The sequence below is a fragment of the Coloeus monedula genome, assembly GCF_965178545.1.
Source record: "Coloeus monedula genome assembly, chromosome: 4".
Lineage (NCBI taxonomy): Eukaryota > Metazoa > Chordata > Aves > Passeriformes > Corvidae > Coloeus > Coloeus monedula.
In genome coordinates this window covers 73,805,175-73,820,296 of record NC_138784.1, presented here as the reverse complement: position 1 = coordinate 73,820,296, position 15,122 = coordinate 73,805,175, and the positions used below count along the sequence as shown (strand labels likewise).

The 15,122-nt window shown below is 47.2% G+C and overlaps 1 protein-coding gene across 1 annotated transcript in view; it reads left to right on the top strand.

The window, feature by feature from the left end:
• Nucleotides 1–15,122, top strand: part of PLXNA4 (plexin A4) — a gene marked incomplete at both ends in the record, with an annotated part of 391,941 nt that overhangs the window by 318,338 nt on the left and 58,481 nt on the right. Inside the window, 4 exons of the mRNA XM_082280537.1 lie at nt 1,325–1,421; nt 4,411–4,601; nt 9,898–10,049; nt 10,665–10,782. Of these exons, the coding sequence (XP_082136663.1) occupies nt 1,325–1,421; nt 4,411–4,601; nt 9,898–10,049; nt 10,665–10,782 (558 nt within the window). The remainder of the gene's footprint in view (nt 1–1,324; nt 1,422–4,410; nt 4,602–9,897; nt 10,050–10,664; nt 10,783–15,122) is intronic.

Sequence of the window (15,122 nt, the reverse complement as noted above, 5' to 3'; positions counted from 1 at the left end):
GCCCAGATCTACAATTTGTCAAGTTTGTTTTGCATTCTTAACCCTGCTGTTGGAGGTTCTTACACCCTCTCCAGAACAGGGTCATGAAATCATCCGAGTCAGTAGTGAAAATTCCGAGTAATGCCAGACACAGGACAATATTCCTTTTGAAACACTCTCCAAGCCTGACATAGAATTATCTGATGATTTTTTTTTTTAATAGTTTTTGCATAAACCTTATAGTGGCCTTTCTCAGGTCATATTTCCCTGGTTTGTTTATGGAGATCTCCTGTAGGATACTAGCAAATACTCTCCTGAAATCAGGATAAATCACATCTGCTGCCTCCCCTTTATCCACAAAGTCATTAAGCCTGTCAGAAAGGAAATTAGATTGGGTTGACACAATTTGTTCTTGACAAATCCATGCTGGCTGATTTTTATCACCTTATCATCTCGCAGGTGCTTATAAATTGATTGTTTAATAATTTGATGTACTTTCTTTCTGGGAAGCCAAGTTAGGCTGACAGGTCTATAATTGCACAGTGGCTCAGTTTTCCCCTTTTTCAAGGGGTTTCCCTGATTTTGAGACCTCGCTCATCTTCCAAGAGTTCTTCAAAACATCCCTCGTGTAGATAACCTCACGTACACACTCAGCACCTACGGAATACACAGCAGAGGCACAGTTGGATGGAAGACCCAGAATGTGTAATTTACACCTTAAAAGTGCACCCAGCTTGGCAAAATACTTTTCAGAGCTGTGCTCAATACCTAGAAGGTGGCTTTCCAACCTGAGGCCCATCACATGCAAACACACTTACATCATGGAATATTTTTCTGAGTGATAGGACAAGAGGGAATGGCTTTAAGTTGAAGAAAGGTTTAGATCAGATATTATGAAGAAATTATTGGCTGTGAGGGTGAGTGAGGCCCTGGCACAGGTTTCCCAGAGAAGCTTTGGATGCCCCTGGATCCCTGGAAATGTCCAAGGCCAGGTTGGACGGGGTTTGGAGCAGCCTGGGATAGTGGAAGGTGTTCCTGCCCATGGCAGGGTGTTGGAAATGGGTGATCTTTAAGGTGCCTTCCACCCCCATTCTGGGATTCTATGAATGTTCACCTAATGGGCTTTTGTGAGGGGCACGGTTTGAGATCCGCAGCTTTGGGAACATCCTGTGGCATTCTGGCAGGTGCTGCTGGTTAGGGAGGTGAGTGACAGCTCCATTTCTCTTGCTCTCAACATTCAGCACCACCTCTTGCCTCACCCCATCCCCTCCCCACCTCCAGGCACTCTGTAAGTCTGGGTTTGGTTTTTTTTTGTTTTGTTTTGTTTTTCCTCTCCCACTTCTAGTACTCGTATGAAGGGATGGAGATTAACAGCCTGCCAGTGGAGCTGACAGTCGTGTGGAACGGGAATTTCAACATTGACAACCCAGCACAGAACAAAGGTAAAGAGTTATTTCAACTTGTCCTTGGAAGCGGTAACCTTAGCAACGGGCCCTCGCTCCCTACACTTAACAAAGCCGCCACCGTCTCCCAGTGCCGGCTGGCACACACTTGTTCTCTGCACTCTGCAAATTACCAATTTTTGAGTGCTTTGTGTGCCTCCCCCCAGCCCTCCAATTCTCTCATTCCACCTGAGAAATGCGACTCTCCCTCCCACTTGTGTTGCTCTCCCTCTCCCTTCATCGTCTCTGCCTCCCGCTTCTCCCCGCATTCTCGCGTCTGGTTTTCGTGCCCCTCCTTCTCCAGCTTTTTCTCCCCCTCTTTATTTCTCCTGCAGTGATGCTCTTCAAGTTAAGACGCCAGGAGAGTGGGCTCTCTGCTCAGAGGCAATTTAGTAATGAACAGGGGAAGGCAGAAGGGGAGCAGAAAGGCTGCAGCTCACCAGTGGGAGAATTCTGAGCAAAATAAAATGATAATGATAAAAAAGGTCTGAAAACCACCTGTGTTTAACCACCACTGTTGGCACAGGTTTGATGTGCCCCTCGCAGAGGGGGCTGCACATCCAGCCATGACCCTGAGGCAAGCTGGATTTTCCTGGAGATGGGTGGTCCATTCACCTCTTCTTCTTCCTTCTTGTCCTTCCACCCTGGAACCTTCCCCTCATGCCACTCCTCCCCTTGGCTGCTCTGCATTTGCAGCTCACACCTGCAAATTCTCTTCTTCTCACATCACCCCCTCTCAGAAATTTCTCCCTCCCTCTCTTTACCTTGTCTTGGACACTTCCCACATCTTCTCCCACTCCATCTGTCCCCATCAGGTACTCCCATAGTGCTGTCACACCGTTCCACACCCACGCTCATGCTGAGGGGTGGTGCATAAAGTTCCCACCAACATCACCTTGAAGCTGGAGAGCAACACAGAAGGCAACTCTTCTCCCCATCCTGCCCTTCTCCCTCTCTGAATGACAGAGTTCCTGCACCAAAAGCCCAGAATTGTGGCTTTTGAGTGTTAAATCCACTCAGCAAACACAACAGGCTGGAGATTCCTGCGCAGCCCTGGCATTCAGCACAGCCTGCATTGAAACGGCCACCCTGCCTCTACTCTGAAGTTTTCTCCTGCTCTCCCAGCTGTGCCAAGGACAGTATTAAATTTCCTGGGCCCAAACAGTGCCATGGGTTGTGACAGGCTTTAAAGGCGTGGCTTGGAGGTCAGAATTTGGGCACTTGCTCCAGTCCTGCTTAGTTTTGTGCTACCATTATAAAATGAGAAGCCCTGACACAACATGGTCCACACCGAGAGTGTAAATCCTTTTCTTGGGCAGTACTGAGCTATCCTTGGTGATGTAGGATTAAAATAAAGCTCATAGTCATGTTTTAGGACTGTTTGTGCCAGTAACATAAACCAGACCAGAGGATGAACTCAAGAATCATCTCTGGCACAGGTCCTTCTTGGGTTATTCCAAGCCAAAATGTTGCAAATATTGACTAGGCAAAATCTGGGAAGCAACACTGGCTGGTGGCTAGCCTGGATGAATAATTTGGATATTATCATCATGTTTTTGATCCGGAGGAGAGTTTAGGCATGTGCCCATGGAGATACCACACGGAGGCAATACCACACTCTCATGAGGATACAGAGGTGACCAAGATGCCACTGCTTTCACAACCAGCATCACATGGGCTGGGCTGGGAGGTTGGAAGGCTAAACTGACCCAAACCTACTGAATTACCTACAGAGATACCCAGTGGCAGCATCTCGAGCAGAAGAACTCAGCAAATTTGAGGAAATCCAACAGAAAATAAGGGAAAAGGATGTATCCCATGACATCTGGAAAACTCTGTGCTTGACAGATGTTTTGCAGACTTTTTGGGGTACTTTTAAATACTTTTCTTGCACCCAGACTGGAGAAATAAAGAATTTCTGACTTTTTCTTGCATTGGCCAATACTTATTGACTTCTAGGGGGAAGGTATGAGCAACAGAAGGAAGGAACAGAGCATTTCAACACAAATATATCCAAAGCCTTTGAGCTTTGGGATTGTGTATAATGATAACAACCACTTCTGTCACCTATGGACACAGCAAAACAGAAGCACAGAGGGAATATCTCCCAACATACCCACAAATGCAGGGAAAAAAAAGTCTGAGAGCCTCGATTCTGTCACCTTCATCTTCTGGGAGGAGAATTCTGCTATCAGTCCCCTGTGCAAGCCAGGCCTCAGTTTCTACATCTGTAAAATAAGGATAAATAACATGATCTCATTTTGTAGGAGGACTTCAATATTTTCAGGCTTTATTAGAAAAAGCTCTGAGTGCTTCTAATCACTTAACAGCCCAAAATGGAGCTAAGCATTAATCACTGTTGTCTGTATTAGAGCGGAATCAGCTCAGTGCTTCGAAGTGGGAAGCAGACTGAATTTCTGGAGCAGAAGAAGGAGCTATGAATCCCTGGAATCAGCCTCATAATGAACCATTGTGTATTTACTGTTATCTCTAGGGATTTCTGTCAAGTGGAAAACCTGATTGGCACGACCGTAACACACAGTTCTGGGCAGTTTCACACCCAAGTTTAAGCTGTGGGTTGACCAGGTCTAGAAAATTCTTTTAGGATGAAGCGCTGAGCTTGAGGCTGGTTGTTGGTGACACCTTATGGCATTCCGTGAAAAAGGAAGGGACTGAGGCCAAATCACTGCCCAAGCACCATTTCCTCCAACCTCCTGCTTGTAGCCCCTCCCCCTACTGAGAGCAGCATCCTCCCTTCTGCTCTCAGCTTCCAAAAACACTTTTCATGACGTATGAACTAACAAACGCACTTTATTTCAAGAAGGATGTTCATGTTTTTCCCCCCATTACTCACCCCCGTGGAGAGTTTCCATCCTGCTTCTGGTATGAGCAGCCCAGACACCTTCTCCTCCTGCTCCCACTGCCATCTCACCACTCTCCTGTGCTGTCTGCATCTCTCAGCCCGTGTGTGTTTTTGCTGTCCCTGCAGTTCACCTGTACAAGTGCGGGGCCATGCGGGACAGCTGCGGACTCTGCCTGAAAGCCGACCCCGATTTCGAGTGTGGCTGGTGCCAGGGACAGAACCAGTGCACGCTGAAGCAGCACTGCCCAGCCCAGGACAGCCAGTGGTTGGAGCTGTCAAGCACCAAGGGCAAGTGCACCAACCCCAAGATCACGGATGTAAGTCATGGATCTGCAAGAAGCTGGGGTGTTCCCTTTCCTTGGTTTGTTTTCCTGATTTGGGGTTGGGTTGGTGATTGGAAGGTCAGGGCTGAGTTCTGCTGGGTCAGGAAAAGCCTCAGGCACTCTGGGGATATGAGGCCATGGTGGCTCCAAAGGCAGGAACACAATATCATGTGTCTACAACCCAGGGGTCACCTTGGGTTAACATCCAAGCGTGTCAGAATTCCCACCATAATCCCCAAACACAGATTGCTGGAGCAACCTGAGCAACCCCAGAGCAACTGACCTGCCCAAAAAGGGCTGGCAGATGTGACATCAAGCCTTGAGGAGACTTTTGCCTACTAGAGGAGCAGCTGAAGGTGAGACAAGATGCTCTGGGACATCTCTAATGGTCAGTATGCGGGTAAATCAAAGGATGTCTCTTGGAGAAGCCTCTCTGGCCAGCCTGGCTGAGAAAGAGGTGTTGAGCGATCCCAGAGAGGTTTGAGCTTTGCTGACAATAGGTCAAGGAAGAGGAAAGGTGTAATTTATGTTTTCTGGCAGCATGACATGGACAAAGACATGTCCAGAAGAAAAAACCTCCACTGACCCCATCAGATTAAGCCCTTTTGTTTGTCCTGCCCCAGGCTGATGTTGTGAGGTGAAAAAAGTCTTCCCAGAGCAAAGCAAGCCCTGTAGAGTTGTCAGGTTTCTCCTTGGAAGGCTCGAGGAGGAGGCAAGAGGAAGCCTGGGCTAGGAAAAGTTTGGAACTGTCCAATTAAGTGATAAAGAGAGAATGAGGGCAGGGCTGGGGGAAGGACCTGCAGGATAACGTTCTTCAGCCAGTTTCCTATCGATTGTGTTGATAGGGCCAAGGAAGAGCTGGAGGAATGGTTCAAAAAGGAGGCAAGAGGATAGGAAGACCATAAAGACAAGGAGCAGAGGAAGGGAGAGAAGGCAGTGGAGGCAAGTCAGGCCTGAAATCGAAAGGGATTTTTGTCTGCTGTCTTTGGACACCTTTGCCATAATGACAGGCACGTTTTCAGGGTCACAGGACAGGCAACAAGACAGACCTGAGCCTTGAAAATGACGTCTCTGTCCTTTCCAGCTGCCTCCTGCCTTGAGCATCCCTCAGTCACCAGGCCTTACTCAACATGAGCAGCCTTTCAATGTGGCCAGGGCCTGATTTACAACCGGGAAAAGTCAGGAGGGAAATGGAAGAGGGAAGATAAGGGGAAATGCAAAAGAGGAAAATCCAACCTCCACAGTGGTGGTTTAGTAGGAATAATTAGGTGGGTTATTTTCCTAGAAAGCAAGGAAGGCTTTTTTTAAGTTGTATTTGATTAAGGTTCAAAAAGTGTGAGTGTCATTTACAAGCCCTAGACCGAGGTCTATGCTTGAATATTTTGGGAGAGCAAGGGCTGGGTTGAATCTGTTTTTCCCAGATGTTTCTGAAAATAATCTTTTTCACTGTATTTTGATTCATCTCCCTGTCATTCACCAGCTCTCAAAGCTCTCACTCAGTCGAACTGTTGCAGTTCAGCTCATTCTGATGTTTATGGCTTATTCTGGTGTTTCCAAGGTGGAGATCTCTACTTCACTTGGGTTTATCTGAGACTGGTAATTTTTACCCCACCTGAACCACCTGAAGTTATGAAACCAAACCCCGCCAGCCAGAAAGGACAGCTACACCTGAAAATTCAACTTTGAGGCCTTGAAAATCACTTGAAGCTGGGGGAAACATTTTTTGAAATATTTTCAGATTCTCAGACCTTGCAAAACATTGATAGAATTTGGTATGGGGAAGCTCATGGATGATCAACTAGAACGGAAATCCAAAACACGAGAACCCGGCCATGCAGAGGTTTTGAAGGTCCACCCACATTTCTCTGCATTCTTTGACCCCAACCCTGCATTTTCAGCCTCTTTTTGAAGAGCGAATCCCTCATTCTCCACCCTACAGCTCCAGAGGGGCTGTGCTTCAAATTCTGCTGGCATTTCCTCCAACAACTCCCCAAGCTCAAACAGATCATTGCAACACTCTCTCATGAAATATTCCAGCTGTCTGCTGCAATCCTAAGTAGCTCTTGGAAGGCCTTTTTCTGAGCCATTAGCATGGAAGTAATCTCAAGTGACTGGATATATATTGCAGCTAATGGTAGGTCTGGAGCTGTGGGGTGGGAGCATCCAGAGCCTGGAGAGGAGCCAGGGCTGGATCTCTGCAGGGAAGAGGAGGAACAACATGTGTACTCACACTTGTAGGAGCACTCACAGCCCCTCCAGCACTGATCTCCCCATTTCTGTACCAACTCTGGCATTTACAGAACCACTCAGGGAAATTAAAGGACTTAGAGATTTGCTGAGCCACAAGAACATCCTTCAGGAGTGAGGAGCAGCAGCTGATATGAGCAGAGAGTGGAAATTGGGATGCAGCTCTGGCTCTTCCAGAGGAAGATGAGGCTTCCTGATAGCTTTTGTTTCCCTGCCTGGATTTTCGTCTCCAAAACTGACAGGTTTTGTTCCATGTTTTTCACCTGTGATTGGAACAGGCTCCTTCTCTCCTGCTGTGAAAACAGCCTGGTAACACCTTCCTCTTGTTTGAATCTATGACAGAGCTATGAAATAGGGCTAAAAAATCTTCCAGGTGCTCCTGGGAGAATCCCAGGCCCTCATTTTTAAGGAAATGAGTGGGTTTTGATGCTGGCCTTTACAAATTAAATATTGCCCAGGGAGGGATTCAGTGGTGCTGTGCTGGCTTCAGTCTGGGAAGTTTCCTCTTGATGTTTTTTGAGTCCCAGCAAGAATCTTTTTTTGAAATCTTGTGCTTTAGACAGATATGGAAGGAGGGGGATCACATTTTCACTGAGGTTTTTTGTGACTTCTGCAGTGAAAATTTGGTCTCAAACTCACCCCTAGTTCTGAAAGAAATGGCATTTCTAGCAAGGTGTTCCTTTTCAGCACTACACCTCCTTCTATTTAGGGTAAAAAACACCAGTCATATGAGGAAAAAAAAATCCTCTTTTGGCTGGCTATGAGATGTGGTGCCCATGTTAGTGAGCTCTTTGAATTATAAGTGAGCTCTAATTAACCACAGACCTACCTTTCCTGACACCTACCTTCCAACAGCACATGAAAACCATCTGATCACAAATTTAATTCCACAAAACAGAACCAAAATATTCCATTGGGAGCTCAGTTCTCTTACAAAGCGTGTCTAGTACACAGAAATAAAAATAAAATGTGGGGATTTTAGTTTATGTTTCTTTTTTTCCTTTTGAGAATGTTTGATTGCACTTGGTATAGGGATTTATTCCAGCCTTCTGGCATCATTTAGGATGGTGTTTTATCAGGAAAGGATTAACTGACACTGGCAAAATAAGTGTTTCAAAAAGGAAACCTTGCTTGAATAGGTATTTATTGATGATTTGGAATAAAAATATTTGAGAAATGCCATTTTTGGAAAACAGTTCGAGTTTTCAATGTTGAGTCTCCAACTGATAGTTTCTTCTTGAATAGAAATTTCATTTTCATTCTAGATTTTTAGGACACCTTCCTCATTTCCTGGAAAATAACCACAAACACTTCTTCCTTCTTCCTTCTTCCTTCTTCCTTCTTCCTTCTTCCTTCTTCCTTCTTCCTTCTTCCTTCTTCCTTCTTCCTTCTTCCTTCTTCCTTCTTTCTTCCTTCTTCCTTCTTCCTTCCTTCTTCCTTCTTCCTTTCCTGGAAAACCACCATGAATACCTCCTGGTTCCCTGTAGAGTCAGACATAAGTCACGCTCACTGAGGAGTTGGTTCCCAACACCTAAAATTAATATCCTTAAATTAAATATCCCCTAGCAGTGCCTGGATCTCCCTCCTTTTATTAAAGATGGGCCTTCTCAAAATTACCCTTTGGGTGGGAGTTACACCAACCCTGGTGCCAGGTGGGAATTACACCAAACCTGGGCCAGCCCCGTGATTCCGGTGTTGTTCCAATGCTCAGGACACAATTCCAATGCTGATTCCCACCTGGCTCTGAACAAGGGTGATGGAGCAAGACCCTGTGAGGGCCTGGTAGAGGGCCCGGCTGGGATGCAAACGTCATTCCAGCAGCCCCCAGGTTGGTTGGGTGCCAGGCTCGGTGCTGGGAAGTTGTCAGGAGCAGCTCTGCTCATGCCAGTGCCTCGCCTTCCCTTGCCAACCCAACTGCTACTTCAGGGCATCGCTGCCAGCCCCAGATTCCCACCTGGCAGAGCCAAGGGCCGGTGGGTACGGACCTGACACAGGGAATTCCCCTTTGCTCAGTGCAGATGGAACCGTGCCAGCGCTGGCAGATGGCAGCCATGGCATCCTGAGAGGGCAGCAGGGAATGCCCTGTGAGGGAAGTGTTTGAACCCCCTTCAAGCAGGCAGTTGTGTGGTGAAGTGGGCACAGGGAGCACTTGGAAGGGCAGCATGGAGATAATTAAGGGCCAGCCCCGTGATTCCAGTGTTGTTCCAATGCTCAGGACACAGTTCCAATGCTGATTCCCACCTGGCTCTGAACAAGGGTGATGGAGCAAGACCCTGCGAGGGTCTGGTAGAGGGCCAGGCTGGGATGCAAACGTCATTCCAGCAGCCCCCAGGCTGGTTGGGATGGTTGCTCATCTCCTGCTGGGGCTCAGAGGCCTCCTGCTCCACAAATAATCTGTCCCTACTCCCTGCCTGCCCTTCCAATGGCCCCAGCTCTCCCCTGAGGGAAACTGGAGCTCTTTCAGGAAGAGATGTTGGCACAGAGCAGCTGCTGCTGCCATCTCAGTCACCATGCACCTACTCCACACCTAAGCTGACACCCTATTCCTGCTGTGGCTTGGCTGGTTTTATTCCAGGTGGACACTTTTAGCCAAGTTTCTGATGCGTGACCATTACTTGCCTCCAGAAGAGATCAAAGCCTCTATGTGCTTTGGGCCAGGAATTTAGGATTTCAAGTGACTGGCTCAACTCCTTATGCTCTTGTCTTGTTCTTTCTCCCATTTCTTTCCACCGTGTCCCTCTCCTGCCTTTCCATGGCTCACGTCTACGAAGTGCAGAGCTCAGCTGCAGCACCAAAAATCCCTGCTCCTGCCTAGAAAACATCTTCTACTCATCTCTGGATGTTTTGCAAGTAGCTAAAAGAGAGTAAATAAGGTCTGGGGCAGGATTCTGCATTCTCTGAGTATCTGAAGTAGGTTGGTTCCCTCACTTGTTCAGCATTTATGAGCGTCTCTAGTAATCCCAAAAAATCATCTGTTCCTTCTCCTGAGAGGGTTCTGGTGCCTGGTTTGATTGTTCTCCTTTCTCTTGGCTTGTTTCCCCAGATCAACCCCGTGACGGGCCCTCGTGAGGGAGGCACCAAAGTGACCATCCGTGGGGAGAACCTGGGGCTGGAATTCCGGGATATCGCGTCCCACGTCAAAGTGGCTGGCGTGGAGTGCAAGCCACTGGTGGAAGGGTACATCCCAGCAGAGCAGTAAGTTGGGTGTGTGGCAGAACAAAGGCCACAGCACACCTAATGACATTGCTACCTGTAGGGCTTTCCAAGGGATCCATTCCAACCTGGGAACTGAGGAATGGAAGAGGCCATTCCTCACATACAGCTCAGGATAATCCATTTATTTAATAATCCATTTATTACTCTGTTTGGATTGCATATTTAGGTAATCCTCATGGCAAATGCCCTAAAGTTAACCTGTTTTTCACCAAGGAGTCACCCCAAGGTGTTTAATTCCAGTTTGGAGGGTGGCAATCCTGAAAAGCCTCTCGCTAAGTGCAGGAGTGATCATTAAACCTTAGTGCTGCCTCCACCATGCCAGACTGGAGTTAAGAGGGATGGAGCCAGACCTCAGCCCAGCATTTCTCTGTGTATTTAAGTGGATTTACACCACCTCAGCACCTGTCCCAGCCAGAAGCCACCACTTTCTAAAGAATAACTTAGTCCACAATTTGGGTTCTGGATGGGACAGAAGAGGCTGGGTTAATCTACAGTCCATCCCTCAGTGCTGTGGGCTCTTTGCTCCAACTCCGTGTTACCAGCACCACCAAACCATCCCTCAAACTCTGCTCATGGTTGGTGTTCTCCCCTCAGGATCGTGTGTGAGATGGGGGAGGCCAAGCCCAGCCAGCACGCCGGATTCGTGGAAATCTGCGTGGCTGAGTGCAAACCGGAGTTCATGGCCAGGTCTTCACAGCTCTACTACTTCATGGTAAGCTCCTGAAAAATGTTCTGCTTGGCTTTGGTCCCCTTTGCTCCCTCTGTCCATTGTCCTTCACCACGTTGAGCCTCCGAGCTCTTCACTGCCGTTCTGGGTGCACCAAACTGTTCATTCCATTTCCTTTCAACATCTTGTTCCAAGCAAAAATAGCCAGTCTAATTAAAGTTTTAACAACCTAATAATAGTCCAGATTATTAGTCCAGTTACAGTTCTATGCGACCATGATCCAAATTAGTACAGAAAATTCTCATTAATAGTTAAAAGTGCTGTACAGGAAAGGAAAAAAAAGCTAAAAAAGGGAAAAACTTCCCTAGTATCTTTTTTTTTTGGGTGTGATGCTCCTGCTGCCAGCACCCCTATGGCTGGAGCCACCAGTGTCCTCCAGAAGAAACTTGGGGGTTGCCACTACTCATTACTACCCTGAGATCTTCAGCAGCAGGAGCCCGATGGTCTTGATTTGGTTTCTTTCTCCTAACTCTTGGATTCCCCCAGGTGTTTCTTCATTCCCTCCATGCCAGGAGCACTGTGATGATCCAGCTCAGGCTACTGGTGAGCTGTAGGATGTGACTGGGGCTCAGTGCTGGTGGGCAACTGCTTTGGATACTCCATGATGAAATGAGAGACACCTGCAAGCTTGAGCTTCAGTTCAAGTGCAAACACGTTGTACACTTGGCTTGAGCTTTTTTCCTCCTTTCTGATGACGTTCCTTGTCCAAGAGACCTGATTATTCCTCCAAGGCCCCTTGCTGGGGACATGCAAGCATTGTCTGGCCTTGATCTGTGCAGATCTGTGCAGGTTTGAGATAAGAGGGTCCCTTTGTTCCCATCAAAAGCTCTCAACTCCTACAAGGGAATGGGTCTCTTCTGAAATTATTCACATGCCTGAGCATTTCTTTATGGTGAAGGGAACTTGTAATGAATGCAAATGTCTTGGATTTCCCCCTCGAGCTACAGAAATTTCTCTGTTCTCTGCTTTCCGATGTCGCGCAGGTGTTGCGGTGGCGGGGGCAGAGAAACACCTTGAGAGAAAGCCCCTACCAGGCAGCCAGAAGGGCTCTTTCCAGGACATTACACTTCAACGTGTCACCTTTGCTACTCTTGGAATTACTGTCTGGTTTTGATCATCCGTGTCCATCTGTGACAGCTTTTCCCTCTGCTTGGCGCCTTCCCGGCTGCCAGGGCACGAGCATGAAGTCAACAGGGTTTTCTCTGCTGAATACCTCAATATCTTTGTGCTAGACAAAAAACCCCCCCAAAAATACAGACACTCTCCAGCCTGCCTATCATATTCCCTCTCCCGTGTCCGGTGCTTTCACAGTTGGAGCTGTGTTTTTTTGGCTTCCTCAGATTTTTCTGCCAGGAGGGCAGAGATGCTGTTGCAGGAATCTCAACGTGCCTTGGCATCCTGCAGCAGTGCATGGCAGCTTGAAGGGAAAGAAGCTGTTTGAAAGCCAAGGAAGGGCATCACCTGGGACATAAATGTCATTTCCTGACTCATAGCAAATCTTCTGGAAAATTGCTTTTCAAGAGTTTTGAAGGAAAACTTGGTCAAAGTTGGCCAATGGTTCAGCCTTCCCCTGTCCTGCAAGAATTGGAAGAGATAATGGTTTGGACTCAACAGAGTATTTCATCCCAGTGTTTTAAGAAAGAGGTGGCTTAGTTTAGAAATGCTACCCACCTTTCTTCCCCACCTTTCTAACCAGAACTTTTCAATTCAAATAGCTGCTCATTTGTTTTAAACTCATCTGTGATCAAAACCTGCAAATTGCATTACAAAGTGCAATAAGCCAAGAGGGAAACTAAACTGAAATGAAATTTATGATGATCTAAATGAAATTTATTTTTTTACAGTTATTCATTTTCTTGCCATGATTATTGCCCCAGTCTTTCAATGAAAAAAAAATTACATCCACTTCTCAGTTCAGGTGCTGAAGAAAGTTTGCCTTTATTCTGGCTTTAGATGAAAATATTGTGTCTCAGTGCAGGTGTTGTGGGCTACTCTACATTTCTTCTGGGTCTGCTCCTAAAATCTTTGCTTTGGAGAGCATTTCCCGCCCATCCCTTTCATTTTTTCCCCTCTTGCTGCTACTGTGGAATCTCTAGAAAGGAAACCCAGAGGCACAAGCTGTGTTTGAGTCACATCTTGCTCTTGCCGTGTTCCCAGGAGGAATGGAATGGGAACCAAGGTCTTGACAAGCTCTGTGGGGTCAGTTTAGACCCAGCTCTGATGGTGCTTCTCTGTGGAAAACCTATGTGCAGGAGATACTGGAGGAAAGAAAGAGTTGGGAGACAAGGAAAGTAGGTAAAATCCTAGAAAGATGCAGAAAATTTCCTGTCCTCTTTCCCTTGTCACTCACCATCCTATCACCAACCCACAAGACCCTCTTTGCATTTTCCACCACCTTGCACCAGTGAGGAAATGGTGAATAGTCTGGAGTTTTGCTGTGAATGTGCTGTGCAATATTTATGAAGGCCACTGTGAATAATTAATGGTTGATCACAACTTTGAAAGCTGAGCCACAAACCCATTTGTAAGATTGGCCCGAGACACAGCAGCGCTTTGCCAAGGAACATTTCTGGTGTGGCCTGTGAGGATCCTCAAAAGGCCATGGCTGCTTTATCTGCCCCAAGGAGAGGGCAGGGAACCCACCCAGGGGTGGGACAAAGGTCTTTTGGGTCTTTAACTCGAATGCTCCTCTCTGATTTTTGAATCAGATACTACTGCTGTGCTGTTGTGAGGTTTGGGCAGCAAGGTGGCCATTCTCAACCCATTTTCTCACAGGTGGGAGGTCGCCCCCCAGCATCAGCCATCACGGTCAGCAGGAATTTGCACTGGTGGAAGTGTTCATCAACAAGGGAGTTGCCATTAGAGCTTGAGGTGGTACCCAAAATATAAAGGAGTAGCACCGAAGCGCATCTTTTGCATTTCCATACTCTTCCTGCGTTTTTTATCCCATTAAAAGAGAATGGTAGAGAATATTGCCAGAAAATCACACTCCAGGCTTGGGGCAGAGGGGCTGGAAAGCTGCCCAGTGGAAAAGGACCTGGGGGTGATGGTCAACAGTGGCTGAACATGAGGCCAGATGTGTCCAGGTGGGCAAGAGGCCGATGGCAACTGGATTGTATCAGGAATAGTGTGGCCAGCAGGACAAGGGCAGTGCCCATCCCACTGTGCTGGGCACTGCTGAGGCCCCACCTCAAATCCTGGATCCAGTTTTGGGATCCTCTGGGAAGGGAATGGAGCTGGGGAAGGGTCTGGAGCCTCAGGAGAGGCTGAGGGAGCTGGGAAAGGGGCTCAGGCTGGAGCAAAGGAGGCTCCGGGGGGACCTTGTGGCTCTGCACAAGTCCCTGACAGGAGGGGGCAGCCGGGGGGGGTCGGGCTCTGCTTGCAGGGAACAGGGACAGGAGAGAGGGAACAGCCTCAAGTTGTGTCAGGTTTATATTGGATATTGGGAAAATTCTTTGATGAAAAGGTTGTCAATCACTGACACAGGCTGCCCGTGGAAGTGGTGGAATCATTGTCCCTGGAAGTGTTCAAGAAACACGTAGATGTGGTCCTCAGAGATGTGCTTTAGTGGTGAATTTGGAAATGCTGGGTTAATGCTTGGATTTGCTGATCTTAGGGGTCTTTTCCAACCTCAAAAATTCCATGATTCTGAGTATAAAACCAGCTTCCAAACCACCAGGTGAAAACCAGCCAGGTTTAAACACAAAAAGTGCCCAGCTCTGACAATAGATCCTTCTACAGAGCTGTGAGTCTGATGTTCATGTTCTGCCCTTCCTCCAAGAGCTGCATTTTGAATAGGAGCAAAATGGAAAAATGGAAATCTTGCCGCTGTTTTTCAAAATGATTGAACCAGAGGGGCCGGGAACAGAGGTGGCTCTGTGTGTGTGAGAGTGGGAGCTGCAGTGTGTGTCAGGTGGTTTTATAAACATGGATTAATGGTCTCCAAAGCTCAATAAGGTGACTGTGTGATGTACCTGCTCGTTCAGAGGAGCTGAGAGCTTCAAGCACTTGTGTCATCATTCTTAAAGAGAGGGGGAAAGAAATAATCTTCATTTAAATGCATATAGTAGCTTTTCACTTGGGACTGAATGGAAAGTTTTTCTATTAAAATGCAAATGAAAGAATAAACTGTAACTCCAAATTTCTCCCTGAATATTGATGTCTCCTCTCTGCATTGTGGTAACAGGGTGATCTGTGCCTTCAGAGTGCGAGTATTTTATCTTGATTTGGGGAAGAAGGGAGGGTAGCAGGGTTAGAAAAAGAGTTTTAGATTTGGGGCCTCTAAAGGAATTGTGCACCTTTTCGATATATTAACACAGCCCTGT